The following is a 21,687-nucleotide window of genomic DNA, read 5'->3' on the forward strand; positions in this document are numbered from 1 at the left end:
ACCAGGGGAGGGGGAGAATAACAGGCAAGGGGTAAAAGGGAATCTTTTGGAGTGTTGGAAATAATTCTTGATTGTGGCAGTACTTAGTTCTGTGTATTGTCAAAATTTATCAAACTGTACCCTTTAATAAGTGTATTTTATTATATGTAAAATTATACTAAAGTAAAAGAAGTTTCTTGTTTAGTGATTATCAAATCTGGTTGTACTTCAGAATCATCTGCTAAGCTTTTTAAAGTGTACATTCTTCTACCCTATGTCATACCCAAAGAATCAGTGTTCAGCATTAGGCCTGCTCATTTGAGGTTCTTAAGAGTTTCAGAGGTGATTCTGATTCTCAGTGGGACTTCAAAAATAATTTTTTTTTTCCATGACTTTTCATTCTTAAGACTCCTAGGATCTAGTAAAGTAAAATTTTAGCTATAAAAGGCATTACTGATTTTTTTCATGAATTCACATCCTGCTTTCATTAATGGCTTTTAGAAGAACTTTATATTACTTATTTTGGAAGTTTGCTATTTTTAATAGCATATGCTTACATTGTTAAAATATGAAAAATAAGAAAAATTCCCATTATATCACATTTTTGAGTATATGAAATGAGCTATTGAAATGTCCTGTTTAGTCCTCCAGTCTCATACCCCTAATTACTAATGATTTGATGCATATTTTCTAGATATTTCCCTATGCTTATAGAAAAGAGATATATTCTAATCTAGTTTTATATGTTTTTAAGTAGTCATTTATATATTTAAGTAGTATGCGTTGAGTGCCTGCTCTGTGGCAGCCATTACACTAGGCCCTGAGGCTGTTGAGCCAAAGCTCTCCTGTGATGTTGTCAGATGGGAGGATAGATGTTGATTAAATAAAAACACAAACATATATATTAAAACTGTAGCAGGTGTTACAGAAGACAATTATAGAATATTGTAAGATTACATAGTAAAAATTAAAACCTTTTTTGACCCTTTTACCCTAGTTTGGTTCCACCCTTTGAAAAGTGTGCTTTTTCTAAAGTATTTAGTACTGCTTGGGTAGTATGAGTATTCATTTGCATGAAACAACTTGCACATGAACATCCCCATATTAAAGTATTATTTTCTCCTCTCAGTGTTAGTCAGCATTCTTGTATTATTTTAAAATACAAAGAAGACTTAAATATTTAACTTAAGTGACAAAAAATTGAAAAAAGATTCACTCAGCAAATATTTGTAAGTACCTCCCTGAGTCTTGGTCTGTGATTATCATTCAGTTATATGGTATACAACATTCTGTTACTAGAACAACAGTAGCAACTTGAAAGTGGCAATTTGTTCTGGCAGCATATTTTTGGTGCTGTCAGAGGAGTTATTACTGTTGGAGTGTGTCAAACACAGTGCTTTTAAAAATATGTTACACAATATACTAATTGTATTTAATATTAATAGAGAGTATGTGGGGTGGAATTTTTGTGCTCATACAAGTTTAGGAAATGGAGAGCTAAAGTTAAACATTTTTAGCTCTAGGTATTTTCAAAACTTTTAATATGTTACATTCTGAATCTTTTAAGATGGAGCTGTAGTACACAGTGACTTTCTTTCTGATCATGGAACCCTTTCCTCCTTGCCTTATAGTTCTATGAATAGATATTTAAGGAAAGAAATAAATCTCCAGTAATATCTAAAAAAATCATAGTGGCATGTTTTAAAGATGCATGATAATTTTAATGTAAAACATTATTGTTTAAACATGATTTTTCTCTCTCGTAAGCACCAGATCTGTATTTTATATTTATATGCTGAGCTTTGGGGAATTAATTTACATATAAGGAAAGAATCATTTCTCCATTCTTGCATCCTAAACTGGGAAAGGAAAATGAAATTTATGTTTCTCTTATATTTCAGAACAAAGTAGAAGAGATGACTTAGAAGCTTTAGGTCATATGTTCATGTATTTTCTGAGAGGCAGTCTTCCTTGGCAAGGTTTAAAGGTAATTGTTTTTGTGTTTCCTTATTGAATTTCATAAATTGTTAATATATTAAGATACTGTCTTCCACGTATTTAATTTTAAAATTATGTCTCAAGATTCTTTTTCTTTCTGTTTTAGGCGGACACATTAAAAGAGAGGTATCAGAAAATTGGAGATACAAAACGAGCCACACCAATAGAAGTGTTATGTGAAAATTTTCCAGGTAATGAATAATGCTGCTTGATACATGTGCTTATTATACACAGAAAACTAGAACTGTTCATTTTCATTGCTTAAGTTGATAAGTACTTTTTTCATGCTTAAAAAATATGATTCAAAAGATGTCAGCAGGACTTCCCTGGTGGCACAGTGGTTGGGAGTCCGCCTGCCAATGCAGGGGACATGGGTTTGATCCCTGGTCCAGGAAGATCCCACATGCCGTGGAGCAGCTAGGCCCATGCACCACAACTACTGAGCCTGAGCTCTGGAGCCTGTGAGCCACAACTGCTGAGCCTATGTGCCACAACTGCTGAAGCCCATGCGCCTAGAGCCCATGCTTCACAGCGAGAGAGGCCGCTGCAATGAGAAGCCCGTGCACCACAACGAGTGGCCCCTGCTCGCCACAGCTAGAGAGGGCCTGCGTGAAGCAACAAAGACCCAACGCAGCCAAAAATAAATAAATAAATAAATAAATTAAAAAAAGGATAAAAGAAGATGTCAGCATTTGATACACAGACCACAGGGCAATGTGTATATTCACTTTTGTAAAACAGTATTAATGGAAGAAAATTCATCTTTTAATACTGTTGACCAGTACCAGCTAAAGTAATATTTTCTTCAGTAGCATACTTTTAATAAGTTGAAATATTTGCTTAGAAATACTAACTAAAGTTTTGGTATCCAATATTAGTCATTTGAGTCTCAATGTCAAGCTCAAAGGAGGTATGTGATGTATGATTTAGTCTAGTTTTCCAAGTACAGTAAAATCTTACTAACCTTATTACTACTTTTAGGCTAATTTTGTATTGGGGAGCTTTAAGAAGATAGATTTGCTCTCATGTAGATTTTTGGCAACTCACGTGAAATCAACAAAAATTTACTTAAGATTCCTAAATCAATTAAGGGATAAGAATAATGTGTCCCTAATGTGTTAAAATACCTGTTGTGATTTATGCAATAACATTAAATGAGAACCAAACTTGAAGATAGAAGATGGAACTTATATCTCACTTCAGTATTTACAGGTTCTCCTGTACAGTGCTGGCATTATTATTGTAATAGTATCAGCAGCATAATCTCAGGTAGCCCTTTTTCACGTTTGCTTTTATTATTCATTGACAGTAAACTTTAATTGTGTATTTTGCTTTCTTGCTATAACATATAGAACTGGAAGATTAAAAGAAAAAATAGATTGATAGTACTAACAGTTTAGGTGTAGGCAGATTGGCTATACCTTATTAAGAAGCTTATACAAATTTCTGCAGGAAAAATGGGGGTGTCAAAGTAAATTAGCCAGGTGATTAGCTAGAAAGTGGAATAGTGGGAGAGTCACCATGTGACTGGGTCACTGGATGCTACTTTCATGCCTGTTAGGCTATGGGTGATCCTTTTCTTATCAGCTGCCATGAACAAATTGGATCAAAAAAGCAGCTAGGTGTAACCTACCATCTCTTATAATAGTGCTTTTATGTGCTCTGATGGTTAAACACTGTTCTACTAATTGCTGACCATTTTGCTTATTGATTTTTATGGCTTTTTCTTTCTTTTACTTCTGGAAAATACAACCTTTAAAAAAATACATATCTCTAATATATTTGGGAATTATAATAGCATGCAAAGGTTTATGTATTATGAAATAATTATTACATTTATGACCAGAAATTAAGAGAAGAATTAAACTGTTTTAGCTTTATGTTGCTAGGTCAGTTGATTAGAATACCATTTAACCAAGGTTAAGAATTTGAATCTTCTATTGGTCATTTAGCGTCACTGATTCTAAAGGAAATCCAGCAAGGTAGCAAATGCTTTCATGTATAAATCAATTCCTATCAGTATTTAAAATAATTTATAAAAATATGAGCTTAGTATGGTGTTTTGTGATTAAATAATTATGCATTATTAAGTTTCTATTTCAACCTTGGATACTGTCCAAAGTTTCTATTAAAAATAATGTAAAATAAAAATTTTAGCCTTTCCTAATGAATTGAAACAAAAATAATGTTTGTTAAATCTCTGATTTATCTTTTGTCCCTATTTCCTTTCTTACCTTCTTTCCCCCTTTTAATTTCATTGTTATTAAGTTCATAATATTTTAAATTTTAGTAGAATTTTGTTACTTTTTTATGTTTTTATAATACCCTGTGCTTTTAGATATTTATAATTTTATTATTAATGAGTATTAGAAAAGTTTAATGAGAGACAATTTTTATTTCCGTTCTAGAAGAAATGGCAACATATCTTCGTTATGTAAGAAGGCTAGATTTTTTTGAAAAACCAGACTATGACTACCTAAGAAAACTTTTTACTGACTTGTTTGATCGAAAAGGGTATATGTTTGATTATGAATATGACTGGATTGGTAAGCAGTTGGTGAGTATTCTAGGCTATATAATAAAAATAAAAGATTATTTGTGGTACTTAACCTTCTTTTTCATAGTACAGATCCTTTATTTAAAAAGAGTTGAGAACAAATAATTTTTTATTTTGAAGTGTAATTGATTTACAATATTATATTAGTTTTAGGTGTACAACAGTGATTCAATATTTTTATAGATTATACTCCATTTAAAGTTATTACAGGGCTTCCCTGGTGGCACAGTGGTTGAGAGTCCGCCTGCTAATGCAGGGGACACGGGTTCGTGCCCTGGTCTGGGAAGATCCCACATGCCGCGGAGCGGCTGGGCCCGTGAGCCACGGCCACTGAGCCTGCGCTCCGCAACAGGAGAGGCCACAACAGTGAGAGGCCCGTGAACAGCAAAAAAAAAAAAAAAAAAAAAAAAAAGTTATTACAAAATAATAGCTATATTTTTCTGCACTGTACAGTATATCCTTATTGTTGATTTATTTCATACATAGTAGTTTGTCTCTTAATCCCATACTCCTGTTTTGCTCCTCCCCCCTTCTTTGTCCTCACCGGTAACCACTAGTTTGTTCTCTATATGTGTAAGTCTGTTCCTATTTTGTTATATACATTTGGTTGTTTTATTTTTTAGATTCTACATATCAGTGATAACAGAGTATTTGTCTTTCTCTGTCTGAGTTATTTCACTAAGCATAGTACTCTAGGTCCATCCACATTGTTGCAGATAGCAGAATTTCATTCTTTTTTTTTTATGGCTGAGTAATATTCATATATATGTGTGTGTGTGTGTGTGTGTGTGTGTATATCCATATCTATATGTGTATCATCTCCATCTCTTCTTTATCCATTTGTCCGTTGGGCACTTAGTTTGCTTCCATATCTTCAATATTTTGGCTATTGTGAATAATGGTTATGAACATTGGGGTGCATTAGTGTTTTCGTTTTCTTTGGATATATACCCAGCAGTGGAATTGCTGGATCATATGGTAGTTCTGCTTTTAGTTTTCTGAGGAATCTCCATACTGTTTACCATAGCGGCTGCACCAATTTAAATTCCCACCAGTAATGCACAAGGGTTCCATTTTTTCCATATCCTCACCAACACTTACTATGTCTTGTCTTTTTTATAATGGCCATTCTGGCAAGTGTGAGGTGATATCTCATTATGGTTTCGATTTGCATTTCTCTGATGATTCGCAGTGTTGAGCATTTTTTAATGTACATGTTAGCCATCTGTATGTTTTCTTTGGAAAAATATTTATCCAGGTTGTCTGCCCATTTTTTAAAGGGTCCTTTGTTTTTTTTGGTATTGTATGAGCTGTTTATAAATTTTGGATATTAACCTCTTGTAGGTTATATCATTTGCAAATATTTTTTCCCATTCAGTAGGTTGTCTTTTCATTTTATTGATGGTTTTCTTTGCTGTGCAAAAGCTTTTAAGTTTAATTAGGTCCCATTTGTTTATTTTTGCTTTTGTTTCTCTGCCTTAAGAGACAGATCTAAAAAATAATGCTACAATTTATGACAAAGAGTGTTCTGCTTATGTTCTCTTCTAGGAGTTTTATGGTTTCATAGATAAAGGTCTTTAATCCATTTTGAGTTTATTTTTGTATATGGTGTTGGGAAATGTTCTAATCTCATTCATTTACATGTAGCTGTCCAGTTTTCCCATCACCACTTATAAAGAGACTGTCTTTTCTTCATTGTATATTCTTGCCTCCTCTTTCATAGATTAATTGACTACAAGTGTGTGGGTTTATTTCTGGGCTGTCTGTTCTACTCCATTGACGTATGTGTCTGTTGTTGTGCCAGTACCATGCTGATTTGATTACTGTAGCTTTGTAGTATAGTCTGAAATCAGGGAGTGTGATACTTCCAGCTTTGTTCTTTTTTTCTCAAGATTGCCTTGGCATTTCAGGGTCTTTTGTGGTTCCCATATACATTTTAGGATTGAGAATAAATAGTTTTTTAAAGGGTTCATTTTATTTCTTTTTTATGGATGTTTCAGGTAGCATAATATAAAAATTATTCTTTGAATTTTGTAAAAACCTTACATTTGGAGTCACTTTTTAGAGTGATGAGTTATTTTGAATGTTTTACTTCTGATTTAGTTCTTAATGTCAAATATACTTTTTAAAAATATAATATTCTAGTGATAACTTTTAAAAGATCAGCTAGTTTTTTTCCTTTAGTCATCTTTCAAAGCATTTGTAATTTTAAAATATGTGTTAATTATTCTAGCAGTTTTAGGTTATCTTGGAATAGACTGATACTTATATATTGGAGCATGTTTAGGTTTTTAAAACTGTACCAAGTTTTCATAATTAAAAAAAAAATTGTCTTGATCATAACTGTGGGATGGGTGTCATTACTTAAATGAAGTTATCATTAAATTCTTTCTTTGAAGTGGTGACTTCCAGAAAATCAAATATGTATTCTCACTAGTCTTTTATTTTTAAATAAGTAAGAATGCCTTACAAAATTTTCTATAATTATGGCTCACTGTTAGCAAATTTTTTTCCAGATTTGGCACTGCTGAACTCTCAGATTCAAGTATTTTTGAACAACTGACTTACTTAAGCGTTTAATCTGTATTTTTCTTAACTCCAAAGTGATTTGAATATATATGGTATCTAAAATGCAAATCTGAATATACTTTGATTAAAGTATTTATATGAAGTTTTGAATTATATTTGAAAATTTAAATTTTATATAAGCCTCTTCTGAGCTAAAATATTGACAGTAAGCAATTTTATTAGCTTATTTAAAAAATTATTCCCTTAATTTTCTTAAAATATTTTTTTCCGTTTATATATTGGCTTTGGAAATGAGAAACATAAACAAATACACTTTCATTTTTTGATATGAAAAAGTAACCTAAAAGTAATGACAGTATTAGAAGGTCTTTTGTTGATATAAAAATAAATAGTTGATAAAGTATTTAAATATTTTGAAAATACTTTAAAAAGTAGCTATAATCTCTTTGTTGTATTTAACAACATATTTTAGGAAAGATATCTTTTCTTAAGGCCTTACTTTATTTAACAGTGTCTTTTTTTTCCCCCTGATTATGTTAAGTAGCTAAATAATTTTAAATAAGAGTTCTGAAATTGAATGCATTGATTCTAATTGTTATTGTATTGTAGCCTACTCCAGTGGGTGCAGTTCAGCAAGATCCTGCTCTGTCATCAAACAGAGAAGCACATCAACACAGAGATAAGATACAACAATCCAAAAATCAGGTTTGCTGCCCTTTTAGATATGAAATGTCTTAATTTGCTTCTGTATTACCTTCTCACAGTTTATAAATATATTTGGTGTTTTATCATGTGCAGATGACAGCTTTATATGTGTATGCATTTGCGTGTATACATACTTGTATATACGTATTGAAGGATTGAAATACATGTTTTTTTCTTTTATAAAGCAGACTATATACACACATATTAAGGATAGAAAATGCATATATTTTCAATAGCTAGACTCTTTGCCCTAATGTTCACATTAAAAATGTTTAATCATAAATCCTAATTAGTGGTATAAGTTAGTATAATAAACTTTGAGCAATGTTTGATATTCTGTTAGAATGGAAGTATCTGGATACCCTGTTGGAATGAATTGTAATAGCAGTTGGTCTTTCTAACTATAGTCTAGTTTAGTGAACTAAATTATCTACTGGGTTCCTGTTATTTGAAAACTACTATTCTCCACAATGCAGAAATTCAGAAGTAAGGAAAACATATAACCTGTAAGAAATGATTTTGTAATCAGTGGCTAAGACCTCTCTCAGCCTCTGGAATCAGTCATACCTGGATATGGCTCGACCCTGGGCAGATTACTCATTCACTCAAAGCCTCAGTTCTCATCTATAAAATAAAAATAATTCATTTAATTCCTAGCATATAGTAAGCTTTCATTAAGTCTCAACTCTCGTGGCTGGTATTACTGTTATCATTATTACAATAAATTCACAAATAACTACATTACAATGCAGAATAAACTCTACCATAGGAAATACATTAATAAAGTGCCAAGGAGGATCATTGGAATAGGTAGGATCTATAAAGATTTTATGGCAAAGATAGCTTTTGAGATGAGCCTGAAGAATGAATGGAATTTTTAAAGGCAGGTGAAGGAATAAGAGCATTTTGGGGAGAGTGAACAGTAAAAAATATAAAGCAGAAGTTTAAAAATGTAGAATATGTTTGAGGAGAAATAAGCAGTTGGCTTGGAGCAGAGAGTAGGCTCAAGACAAGGCATAGAAGATTCATTGAAGAGTTTGTATTTCCTGGGTAAGGTATATTGGAAGCTGTTGAAATTTTTGAACAACGTTTTCACTCTTCTTATTTTTGTATAAGGAAGCTTTATTGAATCCTTTTGACGTAAAAATTTTTGCTGTCACCCTGAGTTAAACAGGCCTTTAGAATTTTGGGTTATAACCCTTTTTGGAGGAGGATAGTGTGTTATCCTTTTTGTATCCCATCAGGGTTCAGGTGAGGGTTAAATAAGAAATGAAATCAAAGAAAAAACAAAACTTATTAAAAATAATAGCCAAATAAAATGCTGCATTTAAGAAATATTTAACAACATTATGCTTTAAAGTATAGAGAATTTAAAAAGATTAGTTTTATAATTCACCTTAGAAAAATTGGGACAGTAAAGGGTATTATATATAAATTACTTCCAATATAAATTACAACTTGTTGATAGCTTGAGTACTCTGATAAGATGCTGTATATAGAAAGAAATGGGAGAAATCAAAACTTGGAGTTTGTGTTTTATAAATCAGTTAATTTCTCAAATGTACGTGGAAGAAGATCAGTAATTCATGTTCTGTGAAGATCTCCACTTGAGCTGTTAGGTATTGTAATAAGTGAAACTCTTCTTTTATTGTTGAGTTAAATTTTTGTTGAAATAAATTTAAATGTTTTAAAGGTTAACTTTCTACATGTTTCATATATATCTTGCTAGCTCGATTGCCAGCTCACTGAGGGTGGGAACCATATTTTGTTGATGTAGTACTTGTTGCACTAAATGTAAGGAGTCAGTTTTTTTCTCAGGAAATCCTTTAGGATAGCTTACATATTGAATTTGAAACCAGGACATGCAGATTCTTACCATGATAGAAACATTGTATATCTAGAAAAAATTTCTTAACTATCTGTGATGCAGTAAACAGCTTAAGTTGTGTGATAAACCCATAGTTCAGAATCCCAAAAGAAGAAAGATTAATTCTTTAAATGTCTGAAACCTTTGTAATGTCCCCAGATAAACAGTTGTAACTTAGAGTCAATGGTTGAAGTTCAGGGAATCTGGAAATTTTACAGAAAATGTTGGGTGCATGCAAATGTTTATCCTGAGGCGAGGTTGCATAGCTCTTACTGTCTTCTTAAAAGGTCCATGGTTCCCAAATGTTGCCTGCTGTCCTACGCAACATTTAGATCTTTGTCTCTCTTTTAGTATGATTTTCATTCTTTCATCTTGTTAAGATTTGGTCTTGTCTAATTTATTTCACTTTAACCCTACAAATATGCTAAATTCTGGTGATAAATTTGGAGGATTTAATGAAAAGATATTATAGAACTGTCATAATTGCTTTGATGACATATTTCATGCCAAAGAATGCAGTTTTTCGTTGTACAGTTTAATTTAGGAAGTTTAGTGCCAGAACATATATTCTTTGTGTCCACTTGATTTCAACATCTCTTCCCCTAAAGGGTTACTCTGGTTTCTGATATGCTTAGGCTCCGTATAGCCCAGTGTACTTGGCACTTTGCGGCAAGATTTTCCTTACTTTGGTTGAAAAAGAAAGAAAAGAGCCCTGAAGTCTTTAGAACATAATGTAATTGTGATAAGGAGCTAGGTAGTAATATTGGAAGAGCAGTAGGCTCTCAGTTTAAATCCTTTGTGTACTCTTTGCTACCTCTATGACCTTAGAGAAGTATTTACTGTTTCAGTGTCTTCATCAGTAAAATGAGGGTGATACTGTCTATCTCAAAAATGAGATAACACATATAAAGCAGCTAATGCAGAACCAAACATGTAATAGAAACTTAAATATTGTGTACCTTCCCCCTCTTCTTATTAGTGCTGTCCACATTTTCCTGAAACATAGAAATTGACCCCTATTAAGCAGTTACTCCTAATTCTGTTACTAGATTATTATTAGTTTGTGGTTATTGCCATACAAGTTTGCCAGATCATCTAAAAGCTTCAAGAATTATCAGCCTATTTCATGGAAATGGGTTTCTTAATTTGAACCAGATAAAAAGATCAGGGAGGCAAAGAGATTCATATATGTAAGATTGTCACTTAAAAAAATTATTTACCATATCCTCTTGGTATTCTATACAGCACTTATCGCTTTTCAAAGAATTTTTCTGTTTTCTTGTATTATCCTCATAATCAGAAACAGGGTACTAAGCAAGAAGAGAAAAGTTTTCTGGGACCTTAAGTATGGCTGTTTGAGTACTATCTTTTTATTCACCTTGCTAGAAGTAGTTCCTCATCAGAAAACTAATGGGGACGTCTACTGTAAGAAAATATAGTGGATGGCTTTTTAAAACATTTCATGGTTTATTTGGAGTACTTTCTTGACCACGTCATTTTTACCTCTCTAGTTTTTGTTAACTTTATAAAGTTAACGAGTGGAGTCTATGATATCTAAAGTCCTTTCACTTCTAAAATTCTGTGATTCTATTTTATTTTTGTGGTTGATCATTACATTATTGTAGCATTTTAACTGAAATCTCTCCATGTTCAATATGCAAAGATAACTGCATCTGTGACTCAGAATAGTAAGGGTATTTTAAATTTCCTTTTATACGATTGTTTTCTATATTATAAGGATAAGATGTTTAACATTTTGGGTTTCTCTTCTTCCATGCATGCCACATGCATTAAATAAATGGCAGTCGGCAGACCACAGGGCAGCTTGGGACTCCCAGCAGGCAAATCCCCATCATTTGAGAGCTCACCTTGCAGCAGACAGACATGGTGGCTCGGTACAGGTATTTTCTGATTTTTGCATGAGTGATTATTTCCCAAATCTATACAACTAACCCTTTTTGGAACTCATGGCATGATTTCATATCCTAATGAAAATCTTGTTGCTGAACCTCCATAATTCTATTCCTTTGTATTTAACCAAAAAGCAGAATTAACATGGTCTAGCAAGACCACCAGGGATACTAAGATTTTGCCTTTGTTCATTTTTGCAAGCATATGCAACAGTATTTAAGTAAGTTGTACTCACAATAGGTTAGAAAAACAAAATGTATTACTTGAAATATGTGTTAAACTTGATTTTCCAATAATAAGCTCAGTCTTTTTTCATGCTTTAAGTAATAGAACATTTTTTATATCTTTTCCCTTTCATTGATTTTGCCTCCTTCAAACTTAGTTAAGTAGATATCTAACTTTTTCATCCTCAGTCCTTAGAATGTACTTTCTGATTAATTGGTCAAATAAACATGACCCTAATTTTTTTTTTTTTTTTTTTTTTTGCGTTATACGGGCCTCTCACTGTTGTGGCCTCTCCTATTGCGGAGCACAGGCTCCAGACGCGCAGGCTCAGCGGCCATGGCTCACGGGCCCAGCCGCTCCACGGCATGTGGGATCCTCCCGGACTGGGGCACGAACCCGTGTCCCCTGCATCAGCAGGCGGACTCTCAACCACTGCACCACCAGGGAAGCCCCATGACCCTAATTTTATCATTACATATTTTGTTTGTACTTGGAGGAAATAGCACATGGAGAAAATAATTTCAAGGACAAGTATTTATTAAATATTTCCCTCAACTTTCTGGATATTTACAAAAATTTAAAGCTGTCCCTTATTCTTTTTGATGTATTCCTTTTTCCCCCGTTTTCTATATATTTAGAGATAGATACTATATTCTGCCCTCACATGCCCCCCTAAATTTTAACCTTTTGTATGTATTATAAAAATAGAAAAAGATTACTGAGTCTCTTATTTCTTTTAAAAATGTCAGTTTAAGGTACTCTGAATGCTGGTTTAAAGAAATTGAGATGATAAATGTTATCTTAATCCATTTCAATCTAGAACCTAGATTTGATTTTTTTTCTCCACATATTTCCACTTGAACAATTTTCTATTATGTTTTACCAAATTTGCATTTTTCTTAGTATGTATATATACATATACATACATATATATATATACACACACACACACACATATGTAATCTGAATCTATGCTTGGGTTTTATTCTTTATTGATTTGAATTCTAAAAGATCAGTTCTTACTAGTTATCCTGTTTTTCCCATCTTTAACTTTTAGAGGTAATTTAAATTGTGAAACCAAGTATTTTTTAAAGAACTTCGTAGTCTATGGAACTTTCAGTCATGTGTGTAACACAAGTATTTGAATAGCGCTGTCAAAGTCTAGAGTGAGGGATTCAGAGGCAAGGGTGCCTGAATTGTAAAATTTTTTCTGACCCAAATTCATATCACTGGAAAGTTAATTGAGAAAATTATGTTTAATTCCCATAAACACAAACTGGATTGTGTATGTATCTGTGTACGTTTATGTGTTTCTAAGTGTTGTATGTTTTTATAGCAGGTGTCTTGCTCAGTGTTCAGGGAATTCTGTAACAATTAAGACACTATTAGAAAGCTTTCCTACCACTTCTGTACCATTACCACAAATTTATCTTTAGTTTTTTCTTACTTCGTGGAATTCCCAGAGATGGCTCATGGGATCTCTTTGGACTGTCAAAGGGTGAATGAGTTTGATTATTGGCTCATCACTCAAAAACTTTGTTCTATTTTTTCACATGTTCTCAAAGATATATTTCAACTCTGCTCATGTCTCATCATCTCTTTAAAACTTTACTGCCTTGTAGAGATTACATCTGGCTTCATTCTAATATTCCGTAAGTGATCAGTTTACTTACTAGAATTCTGGTAATACATAAGTAAGACAAAAAAATTTACACTATTTTTCATTTACTTCCTGAATTAACTAACTTGATGTGATGAACATTAAGGTAGTTTTACTGTCATGAAGAATTTCCTAGCAGCCTAGGTAAGATCATGCCTGAATCTTGCCCCACTCCAAAATGTTGAATTTATTTATAATTTTTATCCTACCCACTTTCAAAATTTGAAAAGTTATAATATGACACTGGTATAATTGGACTAATGAAATTGTAATTTAAAAATTAATAATAGAGGAAATAAAAATACCTTAAATCTGAGCTTATATGATTATTACGATAATTGAATACTATATTTGACTTTGAATGAAGGAAGAAAGGAAAACAGTGTGTTCTTTCATTCTCATTATCTGATAAAGAGAAAAATCTTTTTACTAATACAAAAGTATGAGTAGAATTTGCCTTGAGGTTCTTTGTTCTATGGTTCTTAAACCACCTGTTGGACAATGTTCAAGTATTGGCTTTGCAAGAAATATAAAGACTTTAAATGGCAATTGAAAAAATTATCCTCAACAAATACTAAGGGCATATCATCAAATAGTTTCTCAGGAAAGACATTTCCAAAATAAGTAGGTTGGTATCTGTTAATAAAATGTATGCCAGCACCTCTTGCCTTTTTGACTGGACCTACAGAAAAATCCTCAGATACTCATTATTTCACATGTTCTTTTAATAGGAACTGCACGTTGGAGTCTACATTTGAACTCCTTATCTTTTCACAATTATTATGTATATTATTGCAGATCAGACATATAGGTTACCAAGTTGATTTAATTGTGGTGAGCAGCATAAGCATAAGTTCAAATTCTGTACCTTAGATTATTCATCAGTGACATGGAGATAATAATAGCTCTACCTTATGGTTTTGTTGTGAGAATTTTTTTAAAAAGTATTTAGCACAGAGGCTGGGGCTTAGGAAGTACTAAATAGTAGAATAATCTATTGCTTTTGCAAATTAGGAAACTTGACTAGTCTTTTTTTTTTTTGCGGTACGCGGGCCTCTCACCGTTGTGGCTTCTCCCGTTGCGGAGCACAGGCTCCGGACGCGCAGGCTCAGCGGCCATGGCTCACGGGCCCAGCCGCTCCGCGGTATGTGGGATCCTCCTGGACCGGGGCACGAACCCGTGTCCCCTGCATCGGCAGGCGGACTCTCAACCACTGCGCCACCAGGGAAGCCCTTGACTAGTATTTTTATCCATCTCTGAGAAATGAAGTATAGAGATACAGCCAAACGAATGCATTGTGAAATGGGATTTATCTAATTTTATTCTTTCTCTTTAGTGAAATCATGTTAATTTACTAACCAGAAGGATAATGCTATACATTTGATAAACTTTTCCCACTTAAGAGACTACGAATAATATTCAGATACCTTAAAGAGTTTATTTTGAATCTGTTCTTGGCTTTTATATGTTTTGGAAAAGCTCTTAGGGGAACAAGTATGCCCCCTCCTGCTCCCCTTAGAATCACTGGTAGTAAATATGGCTGAGAAGCCTAGACCTACCACTTTCAGTTTCTTGGCTATTCATTATTCAGCAAATATATATAAATGTCTACTGGGTGCTCGGCACTGTGCTAGGTTCTTTGAATAAAAGGGAGAATAACAAATATGGTGCCTGTCCCCGTGGAGCTTTCAGTTAATGGGAAAGGCTAATAAACAGGCAGTGTGATAAGTGGAGAAAATACAAGGTGCTATGAGAATATATAGTAGAAGCACCTAACTTGGGTTTAGCGGGTTAAGCTTTCCTGGAAAAAAATGGTATTACTTATATTCTATTTTTTTACACATTTTCAGTGAAGAATCAGTAGGGCTTAGCAGTCGAAGAAGGTAGAAGGGGTTAAGAAAGGGAGTGTACCAGGCAGAGAAAACAACATACCTAAGATTGTGAAGGAGAGATTGACAGATTGAGGAATTAAATGCAGTTTGGTCAAGCTGGTACGTATTGAGAAATGAGACTGACAGGTAGGCAGGAGGCAAGTCGTGAAGGACCTAAAAGGTCTTGTTATTAAATTTGGACTTTGGTCTGAGGGTATTGGGTAGCCATAAAGAGAATTAGATAGAGAACTAATTTGATTAGGTTAGTATTTACAAAGCTTACTTTTGCTGGAGACTAGATTGAAGGGAGACAAGTCTAAGGCAAGGACACAACTCTCAAAAGTCCACAGCTGAGGAGAGATGATGTGTAGTGGAGATGAAGAGAAATAAAAGGACTTGAAAGATAATTAGAAGATACAATTTAGTTGGGTATGGGGGTTGAGGGAAAGGGATGGGTCAGTTATCCCTCTCTGATATTTTCTACCTGGCAAATCAGGATTTCCAAAATTAGGTTTTAAAATGTACCGCTCGCAGCAGATAGTACTAGTCTCTAATTCCACTGTGTTGAGCCTTTCACTGTAACACAGTCCATGGAGCTCGATGCTGACTAAAAATCTGATCCAAAAAAGGCTGAGAGGGCATGGCAAGCAGAGGGAGGAAGACAGCTGTTAAGGGCACTACTATTTTACATGGTATGGGATACCTTCTGATTGTTTGGAAAGCTCCTCTGCTTTGCATTTAAGGAACAATGTGACACTGGGGAAAAAAGGACAGAATCACAAGTGGTGCAGATGTGGTATGCAGCCAGAATAACATTATGAAATGTAAGAATAACATTAATTGTTGTAATAAGCAGTCTGATGTTTTAGTCGGTGTCACTTCAGAAATACAGATACAGGTGATGATAACAGAAAAAGAATTAGACACATGTATCCTGAAACGGTAAGGAAACATATGTGATTAAAAGTCAGAGGAGTAATAGATGTCATATCTGAGTCAGTTCTCCATCATGCTAATTGTTAATGCAGACTTTCTAAAATGTTTCAGATAACCAGTTTCAGTTTTCTTTATCAAGTCTTTGAAAACACTGAGGTACTAACAAGGAAAAGAATTGAGTAACTAGAACAGTCATATCTTTCTATTCATTGTTTTCTGGGGTACTGAAGTCTGAATAAGAGAGGCAGTTGTGGAAGGGGAGTAGTTGCTGCCTTTATTACATAAATAATTTCCAGTTCATCTTTTTTATTTAGTTTAGGGAATTCCTTGTTTAGTTATAATTGGGGTAAATCAGCATTACGCATTTGTTTCGATATTCTTTTTTTTTTTTTTCCTGGCAGTAAAGAAAGATTTTAATAACTACTGTAGTAGGGAAGAGAATATAGTGTAAACTGAGCTCGCTTTTCCCAAAACAAAAGGCAGGAGACTTTTTAAGTGCTGTGGTTTTCTCGACTAAAAATATATATTCACAACCCAGAAGTTTAGAGTTATGTTTAATTCGGCAGGAAGTTTTAGGATGTCAAGCCCAGAAGGCAGCATGTCAAGTAACCCTTAGAGAACTGCTCCAAGGAGGTGATGGGGGGAGCTAGGATAAATAGGAGTTTTGCAGCAAAGGACAGGTAGTGTGAACATCAAAAGATTATTGTTAATTAAAGAAAACCAGATATCTCAAGTTAAGGAATTTAGCACTTTGCCGGTAACATCTCGAAAGACTGAAATACTCAAATAGAGTGCTCTGCTTAATACTTCTGTAAGTGAACATTAGATTGAGAATCCGTTTTGGTTTCTCTTTTGTTGAAAGTCACTGAGAATGTCACTGGGCCTTTGGATTATCAGTTGGAATATCAAGAATATTAATTGTAACTCTATAGCTTTTAGAATATGTTAGAAAGTTGGTTTCATATAGTTATGTGAACCCTAGCACAGGTCCAGTAAACTCTTTGGAAGTTACTCTTTTAACTATATCTTATTTACTAGTGTACTTTCTTATAGATGACTTTTAGAAAAAGCTGAGTGGGTAAGTAAAATAGGTAATCTTTTAATATTTCTAATATATTTATTGGATAGATGAAGATCTGGTTAATTAATATATTGTGCCTCTACTGAGCGCTTGGTAACACTCTTCAAGACTCCAAATTAGGAAGATAGTAGTGTAACTAATTTGAATTAATTATATTTGGAAACTGTATTAATTGGCCTTTTGACATGGTTGATCACAAAGATACCATGTGTTATCTTTGTACTCAAGTCCGTGAGAATGACTTCTTTTGGAATTAGATTGGGCAGGCAGCCATTAAATGGACCATTGTTTTTCTCCCACGCTTAGCTGCACGCTGTTTCCCCACCGCCTCCCCTTCAGTTCTGATACAGTGATAGTAAAACTTGGCCTAGTTGCCTTTTATTATAAACCTCTTAAAACGAGAATTGCACCGTTTCTTATCAAGTGGGAATAACAGAAATTTTCTTTAAGAACAAGAACAGCAGCAACAAAAACCCTGAATTTTCTTTTGAAATGTCAAACCTCAAGGCATCTGTGATTTTTAGATATACTTTTGTTAAGGAGCCTGATAAACACTAATATTTCAGAGATTCTTATATTCTAGTGTGAGTTATAATTCTAGAAATGTCACCTAAATGGAATCATTCTTCAAAATTTGGCTTACAAAAATATGCCAAATTTTGGTTTCCAGGAAGATATTGACATATTATTTATAATATTATGTCTTTGGTTCTTCCTCTAAAATCTGTTTGCAAAAAGACCACTAATTTTCTTAAGTGGAAACAATTTTAATGCTGTGATACATTCTCACATCACTACTTTTAAGTGGGTCAGCTTCACAGAACTCTGTCACCACATTGATTCTCTTCTGACCCTGGGATATTGGCCTTTACTCAGAGGGTTAGGGAATCTGGGAAGCCCAGGGAAAATTACATTAAAAAAATTCATAAAGTCAGATGTTACTTCCTTTTGATCTGGTTCTGATCAGTGAAGAATGAAGCTTGAAACATTTCACTAAAATAAAGACTGTTAAAGTCACTTATGACTGTGTGTGAAGTGACATAAATCAGATTTTATAATTATAATGCATATATAGTTACTGTTGCTGGAAATTTAGAGTACTTGAGTTTCAAATTTTCATTTGTGCTGCTTAAGTAGGGGAAGATACTTTTGGGGAGCTGCCTATAAGTTGAGGGGGCCTCCCTCCACCTATTTAGGGCCATTGAACAAAAGTGGGAAAAGAAACCCATTGAATAATTATTGTTAAGGAAAGAACAATGGAAATTGTTCAGTGAACTGTTTCGATTATCCACTACATGCAAGGCACTCTGCTAGTTAAAGGTGGTGGAGAATACAAAAGTATAGGATAAGAATTCTGCTAATTCCTTTCCAGTTCATTGCAGAGGCTCTGACATTTTAAAAATTAAGAATAAAGAACCCAATTATATTTAGTAATTACAACAAATAAGTATTTTTTAATGTGTTCAGAAAGAGGGAGAATTTTAAGAGAAAAAATTGACACAGAGCCACAGAGATCAGTAGAATGACAGAAAGGAGGAAGCAGGTGCCACAGAAGCAGAGAGGGCGACTTAGACATAGGAGTATTCCTCCCATTGGATTGCCTCTAAAGATGATGAAGGCAGTTTTACATTTTCAGCTGTAGGCACAAATGCATTTCTAAGTACTTGTTCCATATAGGATGTATATAAATCATGACTTAATCTAGATACGTTGATTGATTTCTGGTTATTCTTCTTGAGTTGGTGGGGAGAGAGCATATTTCTCCAAACTAGACTATTAAGTCCACAAGGGCAGGGATGTTTGTCTCTCTTGTTTACTATGGTATTCCAAGTTCCTAGAGCAGTGCCTGACGTGTTGTAGCCTCTTTGAACTTAAGTTTTAGAAATATGTGGGCTTCCGTAAATGGAAGTCTTAAGTCTAGTAGTCACCTGTCAACTCTGATGCTTAGGCCCTTGTTACATTATAAAGAGATCAGGTAGAGAAAACATTAAAAATGATTCTTAGATTTTGAGCCTGGAGGTCTGGGAAGAGGCTAGGGCTTTAACAGAAATAGGAACTATAGGGAAAGTAACAGATTTAAAAGGGAGTATGATAAATTAGGTTTTAGAAATACTGAGTGAGGTGCCAAACTTGGTCTAGCCAACTGGCCATGTGGGTGAGTGGTGAGGCTCAGGGAATCCTTTACATAGAGAGATGACAGCTGAAGCCACACTTTAGGTCAGACTGACAGTAATAATGATGGCCACCATTTGTTGAACTCTTACTATATGCCAGTCACTGCGCTTTATATATTAATTTCATTTCATCCTGATATCAACCTTATTAAATGGATACTTCTGTTTCCAATTTCATAGTTGAGAACACTGAGGTTTAGCAATGTAAGATGTCTTTCCAGGGTCACATAGCTGGTAAGTGGTAGAACTAGGTTTTGAATCTAGATTCGTCTTACTGCTAAGTTATTAGCTGGTGCCAAGTCATAGGGAGATGTACAGGCAAATGAAGACTGAACAAAGACTATTAACATATTTTCTAGGAATCATTGGCAACCTTCAAATAAACTCTTATTTGAGTTCTGATGTGGGGACAGAGTGTAGATTGGGAGGAGTTAAGGAATAAATGGAGAATTTTATAAAAATGGAAGTGGTAAGTTAAGACAATAGTTTTCAAGAAGTTTGGAGGAAAACAAGAGATAAGACAGTAAGGTCACTTTGTAGGACCAAGAGAATTTGGGAGTTTTGTTATGGTTTTTATCTTGCTTTAAGATTTCATACATGCATGCATGTATTCATTTATTTCAACAAATATTTATTGAGTGCCTATTCTGTGCCAGATAGAGTGGGGAGATCTCTTGGGGAACAACACAAGGCTCTTGCTGTTATGGAGCTTAATTTTTTTTTGTTTGTTTTTAAAGAAGGTGTTGGGGGTAGGAGTTTATTAATTTATTTTTGGCTGTGTTGGGTCTTCGTTTCTGTGCGAGGGCTTTCTCTAGTTGTGGCAAGCGGGGGCCACTCCTCATCGCAGTGTGCGGGCCTCTCACTATGGCGGCCTCTCTTGTTGCGGAGCAGAGGCTCCAGACGCGCAGGCTCAGCAGTTGTGGCTCACGGGCCTAGTTGCTCCGCGGCATGTGGGATCCTCCCAGACCAGGGCTCGAACCCGTGTCCCCTGCACCAGCAGGCAGATTCTCAACCACTGCGCCACCAGGGAAGCCCGGAGCTTAATTTTAATGGAGATGGGGGTGGGTATCAAGAAACACATCAATCAGTCAATCAGAAAAACATCAACATGGATAAATGCTATACAAAGAATTAAAAGTGAAGTATAACATGTAAGAGTGTGCCTGCATGGAAGTTCTAGATTGTATGTTGGAAAAGTCCTGTTTTAGAGATGTTCTCTGAGAATCTGAAAGGTAAAAAGACAGACAATAAGCAAGAAGAGAATTCCAGGGAGTGAGAATAGATAGTTCCAAGGCCTTAAGGTAGAAATAACCTTGACATTGGTTGGAGGCTAGTGAGCAAAGGGAAAGTAGAAATAACCTTGACATTGGTTGGAGGCTAGTGAGCAAAGGGAAAGCTATGAGATCAGAGAGGTAGGCAGGATTCAGATCTTGTGGGGCTTTGTAAATTGGAGTAAAGAGTATGGTTGTTTATTTTAAATGAAATCAGGAAGTTGACATTAGAAGAGCTTTAAGCAGAGAATTATGTGTTATCTAATTTACATCTTAAAAGGAGCACCTTGGTTGTTGTGTAGACAATCCATTAACGGGAGGTGGACACGGGTAAAAGCAGACCAGTTAATAGGTTTTTGCTCTTCTTCACTCAAGAGATAATGGTGGTCTGGACTGCAGATCTGGTAGTCATAGAGTGGGGAGGACCGATTAGGTTTGGGGTGTGTGTCAGGGGAGGATTTAACAGGATCTGCTGATGGTTTAAGTCAAAGAGTGGAATCACAGTAACTTCTGGTTTTGGAGCTTGAACAACTGGGTGAATGAATGGGCAACATGAGAGTGAGACCTGAGCATGATTACAGATTGAAATGAAGGATCCATTGGAAGGAACAATATTGAAGTTTCCAAAGGAAGTAATTCATGATGTAGCAAGGTACCAAAAGATACTGGCACACAAGAGGGAACTGATTGCATTAGCCTTAAAAACCAGAGGACAGATTTCAAGATGGAAAGGAAGTAAGTTGCAAAGCAAATAATGAATGACCTTATCTTTAATAAAATGTAGACCTATTAGTATATTCAGTTATGAACAACTGCATACTAATTGTTTTGTGTTCCTCATATTAACTTTCTAATTTAAATACTTTGTTTATCATTGTATAACCTATTACTTTGTGTGTGTGTGTGTGTGTGTGTGTGTGTAT

The 21,687-nt window shown here is 34.5% G+C and overlaps 1 protein-coding gene across 6 annotated transcripts in view; it reads left to right on the forward strand.

Annotated features, from left to right (window-relative positions):
- Window positions 1-21,687, forward strand: part of CSNK1G3 (casein kinase 1 gamma 3) — a 132,759-nt gene that overhangs the window by 93,965 nt on the left and 17,107 nt on the right. For 2 of the 6 annotated variants that reach the window (XR_009563449.2, XM_030869771.2), the window contains exons 7-11: window positions 1,881-1,966; window positions 2,084-2,168; window positions 4,386-4,534; window positions 7,673-7,768; window positions 11,441-11,536. Coding sequence is in view for 5 of the 6 variants with exons in the window: in XM_030869771.2 (XP_030725631.1) it covers window positions 1,881-1,966; window positions 2,084-2,168; window positions 4,386-4,534; window positions 7,673-7,768; window positions 11,441-11,536 (512 nt within the window). In the remaining variant the exon portion in view is untranslated. The remainder of the gene's footprint in view (window positions 1-1,880; window positions 1,967-2,083; window positions 2,169-4,385; window positions 4,535-7,672; window positions 7,769-11,440; window positions 11,537-21,687) is intronic. The other 4 variants (XM_060296151.1, XM_030869772.2, XM_030869775.2 and 1 more) reach the window with 4 other exon arrangements.

This window comes from Globicephala melas, chromosome 3 (genome assembly GCF_963455315.2).
Source record: "Globicephala melas chromosome 3, mGloMel1.2, whole genome shotgun sequence".
Classification (NCBI taxonomy): Eukaryota; Metazoa; Chordata; class Mammalia; order Artiodactyla; family Delphinidae; genus Globicephala; species Globicephala melas.